Source organism: Aptenodytes forsteri, unplaced genomic scaffold, assembly GCF_000699145.1.
Source record: "Aptenodytes forsteri isolate BGI_AS27 unplaced genomic scaffold, ASM69914v1 Scaffold285, whole genome shotgun sequence".
NCBI lineage: Eukaryota > Metazoa > Chordata > Aves > Sphenisciformes > Spheniscidae > Aptenodytes > Aptenodytes forsteri.
The window spans coordinates 51,190-58,420 of record NW_008794453.1 but is presented as its reverse complement, the minus strand read 5'-3'; the positions used below and the strand labels follow the sequence as shown (position 1 = coordinate 58,420).

Sequence of the window (7,231 nt, the reverse complement as noted above, 5' to 3'; positions counted from 1 at the left end):
CCCACTGGTGCGGGGGGGAGTTCGGCTGTGTGGTGTTTAGCTGCCTGCCAGGTTAAACCACGACGACATCGGAATCACAGGTTAAATAGCTACTTTCAGCTACAGAGCTGTTACAAAAACCAGATTGCATTTGTGCAGTGTCATCTCAGAAAGCATTCTTGGGGTTTCATCAGTCACATATATCACAGGCTTTCAGTATGACTTTCTTCTTAAGTGAATTACAGCAGCGTTATCATTCGAGGACAAACATCATCATCCTCTGAAAAAAGGACCTTAAAAGCTACTCTTGCTGCAAGCCAGCTGAAAGCAAAAGGTTAGCAAATCAAAAGCTGGTTATGGTACGGATCCATAGATAGCCAGCGCACAGCGAGGATAAGAACTAGCAGAACGTTAAGGCCAAGTTTCAAACGTCTGTAGCCAGAAGACCCAAGCAGATAACCTCGAGCCTGACCCGAAGACCTCAGCACCCCAACTCCTAACGCTCCTCATAAGACTTGTTCTCCAAAAACTCCAAAAAAGTTCTCTTTCCTCACAAAGTCATGGCCGGTACAAACCCCACTGTAAGGTAACCGCATACGCTCGCGTCCCAGACTACATTTGCAATTAAGAAGTTAGAAATCCACAAACAAGAGGAAAGCAGTCTTTTGATTTCAGGTAGTTACCTCCAGGCAGGAACTCCATGATAAGGTAGAGGTTTAGCTTGTCCTGAAAACTGTAGAACATTTTCACGACCCACAAACTGTCTGCCTCCACTAGAATGTCCCGCTCCGCACGAATATGGCCAACCTGGAGATACACGTGCATTTGATTCATTACAAGTCTATGTTTTATTACATGCATTCGTTTCACAGACGAGTATTATATTATATATCAAACTTCTGCGTGAGGGCAGAAACACCATCAAGACTTCAGTAGTTTCACCCCTCAATATTTTCAAATAGTTTCACCCCTCAACATGTTCAAAATCAAATCCAGAAGTCATGCTTCTGACAGCAGAAAGGTGAGAAGCTTTCATTAAACTGCTGCATTTTCCCAGAACGTTTCTTTTTTCCCCCCAGTCTGATAAATCCCGTTGAACGCCAACTCCATTTTACTCCTCAGCACGAAGATCCGAAAGAGCCTTTTATATTCAAAAGTTTCCACTGGGAAGTTTATGGGGACTTTTGCCTTTGGACATTTACACTCGAGTAACATTTATACTTACTGCGTGACTTTTGCTGCCATACCTGGCGACACATGCGGGAAGGCAGGAGAGCACTAACCTCATTCTTTTAAGCAAAAACTCAAGCTAGATAAAATTTAAACCACCCTCCTGAACAACAAGGTTCCGTACAGAAAGATAACCCACTTTTATGTTTTTATTCTTTCAATTCTTACGGCATTTGGGTCCCCTTCAAATCAGAACTGTGCGAGTGATACGGGACACTATGAAAATACTTATCTTAAAACCACTTAGATAACAGACCGCTCCAAAACACGATTTATTACCATGGGAAGATTCAGGAGGAGGCACGTATGGTTGATTATAAAAACCAGCTTAATCCTATGCACAAAAATATCTCAATTTTTTACAAAAATATCTAGTAATTAGATCTCTGAAAGCCTAGCTCTTCTCGGAACAGTTAGCATGCCCTTCAGATAGGGCTTCAGCCTATTCCCACAGATTTAGAGCACAGCACTAATTCAGCAGTGGTGCAGAAGGCTCGTGCGTGAACACGCCGCTGTTCGCTTTTTAAACGAGCACTTCCAGAAACGGAAACCAGTTCCCGATTTTATGAGCGCGCGCGCGCACACAGTGCTTCCTAGCTTCATCCCGGGGCTGAACAAGAAACGATTGTCTCAGAGCACTGTATTTCCAGGAGTTAAACACCACCACTGTATGCCTCTCAGTCAGAATTCCGGCAGTCGCATCACTCGGATGTTTATGTCTGATCCCACAAATCAGAAATGCAGTAGGATCAGTAAAAACACCGATCTTGACAATCATTTGCACGTGTGTACGTGCAGCATACGTCATCATAAAATGAGGAGGAGGAACATGAATCAGACACATAGAACCGTCCTTCTCTTTCACTGGAGAAAGACAAACCTCGTCCTTAGAAGAATGCTCTGCTTCCCCGTGTTTTCAAGTAGAAAGTGAGTTCAGTCCTACCTTGCTTCAGACCGAAGAGCCTCGTAGAAAAGAGCGTTACAACCGCAGCTTCCATTAAGACTAAGCAAGGCACTGGAGGTTGTCTGAAACACTGTCCTGAGCGTTCAGTTACATGCAATAGCCTGTACCTACTACTGTAACCCTATATATAATCCTCAAACTTTTGCATTGTTACAAGGAATGTTCAAAGAAAAGAAGAGATTTGAAAGAGCCCGCCAGAAGACAGCTCCTTATGAATTCGTACAAGATTTTTCTGACCTATTTCCTCAATAAAAAAAAAAATGAGGGGGAAAAAAAACCCCACACATCATTTTTTAGCTAGTAAACCTAGACCACAGATACCTGTTACTCCTCTCTACACATCACAATTACCTCCCCAAGTCATCTAAAACATGGACGGTAGCATTGCTGCTCAAGGTGGCTATTCACCTGCTCTTTTTCAAGCATATCAGCTTTACGTAGTATTTTCATTGCATAAACATGCCCCGTATCTTTCTTCTGGACAAGTCGCACCTAGGAAGTATGCAAAAATGTGAGTCAAATACAGCATTATCACTACAACTCTTGACAAATTTGGGTATCAAGCCCTTGGCTTCCATTTAATGAAATCGTATCAGCTTATAAAACCAAAAAGCATTACGTTTGCCATTACCGTGCACTAAGTTCGGTTAATTCTAAGAGATGAGATCATTTTAACAGAGGTGACACACTGAGCAATCGTACACCTAAAGCAGAAGGTCCAAAGCCACTTTCGCTGAAGGCCACCAGAAGAGACTACTGTGAGCGGCCCTCCAGCTCTCCCTCCTCCGTAAGGCCAGCCCCGGCAGGTCAGAATTAAAGTACACTGCCAAACTTGTATTTAGCTCGCTCATCGAGTCCTTTTCAACAGCATTCATGTTCCTTTCAATGTTTTTAATATGTTTTAAATGTTTTAATAGGCACATGATGTTTTTAAACCAGCATTTATTAGGCATAAAGAGAGATGCATGTGACCATTAAGCTAAAAATCAATCTGCGGTTGTTACAACATTTATCTTTCACTTGTATAAACTGTGCAAGTCTTTAACAAATACCAGTGCCATTTAAAAATACGTTTAGTCATCTTTTCTGGACTTGCCTCTCCAAATGCTCCTCTGCCTATTACTTTTAAAGACTCAAAGTCTTCCAAGCCAAGCCTTGTTCTCTTTAGGCGAAGAAACTCCGTTTCCTTTTGCGCGTGTGCTGACCTCCTGATTCTTTTCTAGAGTTTAGGGAAAAAAAAAACAAACAACCCAGTGAGAATCCTGCAGGTGGGCTCCACAGAGATCACAGCAATTCCAAGCAGAGATCCCAGATCCCCGTTTATAAAAGAAAACCACTCGTATTTAACCGTGAAGATAATTTTCCCATATTTATTACCTCTTCATCTTTTAAGCCTTCTTCTTCCATCATTTGTTCTAGCTTCTTTTGTCTGTAGCAGAGACAAATCAGAAAAATAAAGGTTGAATCGTTAACGTTGTTTCTTAATCAGACGCACATATCCAACGCCTCTGGTCTACGCTTGCTGTGAGAGGCGGACGCGATGCCAGCAAGTAACAAGGGTAAATGATCCATAGGGGAGACTCAGACATGAGATTAATTTTGAAGAATCTCGTACTACAGCTTTGTACTACATTCTAGCCTTGTCCTCTCCAATTTTGACAATCTAAACCTGCCTTGAGTTTCACATCTTATTCAAGCGTACGTTTTGGCTGTATACGAATGTAGGTTGAGGAGGTCGGGGTTCAATTCTCGTCTCTCTCTCCGACAGCTGGGCAAGTCACTTAAGGCCAGAGCCGTAATAAATATTTAAACACCAAAGTCTCACTTATTCCAGGGAGACTTGGCTATTTAAACACGTCTGTGGATCTGCACCGTAATTTCTCTGCATCTCAAACTCATCATATGCAAAATGAGAAAAGGTACTTTATTATTTCCTAATAGCCGAGATACTCAAAATATTTGGGAAGAGGAAACATGTCCGTACACGTTCTCCCCCTTAAAGAATCAGAAATATTTACAGCCTTAGTACAAAATTATTATTTGGGAGAAAAGAAAAAAGGGAAGCAAGACTTCAGAGGGGGGAACGGCTTCAGGGGACATTTGTAACGATTACCCTCTGGGAACTTTTTCCCAACACCGACCATATTAATAGCTGGCTGAACTGGGATTGGTGTTTTGGGGTGGACTTTTTCCCAACACCGACCATATTAATAGTTTGCTGAACTGGGGTTTTGGGGTGTTTTTTTTTCTTTCCATGTGTGTTTTTATTGGTATAACGTTACAAATGTACTAACAAATTCCTTCTCTTTATGCAAGTCATTCTTCGCAAGATCCTTTTCCGGTCTCCTGTGCCACTACGCGGCTGCTGCGACCTGATAATATTTTGGGTTATCGCTTCCACAATCGGGCACATTTAAATCGCTCTGCCCTTATTTAAGTACCCAGCGAGCCCCGTCCGGTCATCCCATTTCACGCTCAGAACAGCGACTCCAGTAGCCAAAGACGACTGCTGCAACACGCAGAATTAAATAGCTCAGCATGAGCCAGCGACGCCGAAATCCCTCCAAATACCCTTAATGGGTCCTATCTGCACTTCAGCGTACATTTTGTCAACGCCATTTGAACTCCAAATGGCACATCCACAGACACATCTATTGTTAAAAAAAACATGTTAACTTGCGAAGTCTGGTATGTTTGTTCAGACAAAGTCTTGATCCTAAACAGAAAAAAAAACCCTGTCATTGAGGTTTTGGGAGTAGACAATAGCGCTCGTAATAAAAAGCAAGAGCTACACAAAGAGAAAGAAAGGAATGAAATCAGTGATATTTTCTGTTTGGATGAGACTTCAATCGCTCATTACTAATTTGAAGCTTTGAAGAAAATACGTATGCAAGTCAGTATTTATTTCTAAATTGCTTCCTCATTTCTGCAGTTACTGCAGTTAGCAGGCACTCCCCTTGGATCTAGTTAGGTTTTGGGGCAGCGAGTCTGCAAGCGACCGAACACTGAACCTTTTTGAAAACTCTGATTATAGACTACAGGGCAAGTTGGGAGAACATCAAAGTCCCAGTGCTACAACTTGAGGATATTCAGCAAATTAGAGGGTTCCAGCCAAAGGAAAGAAGCAGCAATACTTCTCAGTTAAATCGCTCGTTATATTTTGACCGATGTATTTAAAGAGATGCCATAGGTTCAGCTAACTCACGGAGAAGTCAGCATTAAGTGACAGTCCTTACAGCAATCCCTCATTGTCTTTGAAAAGATTAGCTTCCTTTATCAGCCGACTCGATCACGCATTATAATCCAAACTGAAACTGATGCTCTAGAATGAGTTTTAAATATTACAACCAGGGACGTAAAATGGGACGAGGCAACAGAACAGACACAGGCAGGATAAACATTTGTAAACGTTGGCTTTCCGCTTCAGAACCGTACTTGAATCATCCCAAGCACATCCCAAAGTTAGTTTCTACTTTGTCGCATAATCAAACATATGGTTCTTTAGAAACTCGGTAACACTCATCTCGCTTCTGCATTTGCAAGCACGTTGCAACTGGTTGCAGAAGAAACTCAAAAAGCTCCAGCCTAAACTACCGCGGGATTCAGAAACCCACCAGCTGCCTCTGGATGCTCGTGCCAAGCCCCAGCCAGGTGCCCGTCCCAGGAGTTCAGGCACTCACTCAGCAAGGACGGTCTATTTTTGCTTTGGCTCCAGAAAACCAAAGGCAGTTAATATGTATTTTTGGCTCTTACCCAGTTTGGGAAGGAAGCAAGAAAGATTTTTACCTCATCTCTCGTTCTTCGTGCTGGGCGATGAGATTGCTGTAGAAGTTTTCTAGTGTCACCTTTGTCATCGTAACTCGCTCCTTGGTGTGATTACTCATGGACGAGCACGGTGTTGGGCCCGTCATTGCCATGGCTATTAGGAAAGAAAAAGGGAGGAAACATTTAACATTATAAATGACAAACAACCTTCAAACACGAGCTGCAATCAATTAAGTGGCGCTGAATCACAGAGTTAAGATTTTAAGGACAAACGCTAACAGCCCAGTTGTCTAAACTAAGACTAAGTAGGGAAAAGTCTTACAAAATAAAAGGTACAAGTCAAACTTCCTGTTTTGAACATTTTTGATCTGAAAATAAGGGGGAAGGAAACTTAAGAAACACGGTGCCTCAAAAACCACAATTTCAGGCAGTACTGCAAATGTTTATTTCTCCCAATATATTCTATCTTTAATGAGTGTTCAAAATTCAGAAATATCACAGTGAAACATCTAATCCAGAAGTTCCTTTTCCTATGACCCTTGCAGAAATAACTCCATCAGTCGCCTGCTGTCTCTTCTGCTGTGAAATTTATCAAAATCCTGAAAGCCAACCCAACAACGGAGCAACTGAGGAAGGAGAAAAAAAGCTATTTAGTTGCTTTTAAGCACTAAGGGAGCTTTTACTAGATGCTTTCACACAGAAATCTGGCAAATTCCAGAGGACCGCTGCCTTGGAACAAGTTATAGTTTAAAAAAAAAAAACCCAAAACACCCACCCTAGTGTAAGTATCCTACATTTACATACTGGATTCTCTTAAGAAATAAATACATCGGAGTACGCTACTTCCAACCGGCAGCACAGTTTCAGGATGTATTGGACAACCCAGCTCTACTTTCTAAAACGCATTAAAATGCAAAGATTTCAAGTGTAAAACCACCTTAGCCCAGTTCTCCTGGTCACAACGTAACTGGCAGTAAGGTAACCGAGTCTTGCAACTTATTACTAGAAACTGCAGACAAATACAGGTCAGAGACACACTTCCCCTTTTTACGAAGCCTGGGCGCCGGCAACAGCTCCCGAGTTATTCTTTTCTGTTTACTTTTCGCAGATCTTTACGAGGCAGCGTTATTGCGCCTTTGCAAATCGCGTCCTTTACAGACACCAAGTATTTTGTTCGCCGCGCTTACGGGCCCGTTCACAGAAAAGGTAACAGCATGGGAGCCGGGGAGAACCTCCAGCTGCGTGGGTTTTTTTGGGCTGGGGCTACGTCTTTACGGAGGAGCAGCGCTGAGT

The 7,231-nt window shown here is 42.4% G+C and overlaps 1 protein-coding gene across 1 annotated transcript in view; it reads right to left on the bottom strand.

Annotated features, from left to right (window-relative positions):
* STK38 (serine/threonine kinase 38) overlaps window positions 1–6,960 on the bottom strand; it is a 16,399-nt gene extending 9,439 nt beyond the window's left edge. The window contains exons 1-6 of the mRNA XM_009290597.2: window positions 6,876–6,960; window positions 5,960–6,092; window positions 3,551–3,602; window positions 3,270–3,392; window positions 2,582–2,665; window positions 663–786 (exon numbers count right to left, since the gene is read on the bottom strand). Of these exons, the coding sequence (XP_009288872.1) occupies window positions 663–786; window positions 2,582–2,665; window positions 3,270–3,392; window positions 3,551–3,602; window positions 5,960–6,090 (514 nt within the window). The 5' untranslated portion in view covers window positions 6,091–6,092; window positions 6,876–6,960. The remainder of the gene's footprint in view (window positions 1–662; window positions 787–2,581; window positions 2,666–3,269; window positions 3,393–3,550; window positions 3,603–5,959; window positions 6,093–6,875) is intronic.
* Between the last annotated feature and the right edge of the window lie 271 nt (window positions 6,961–7,231).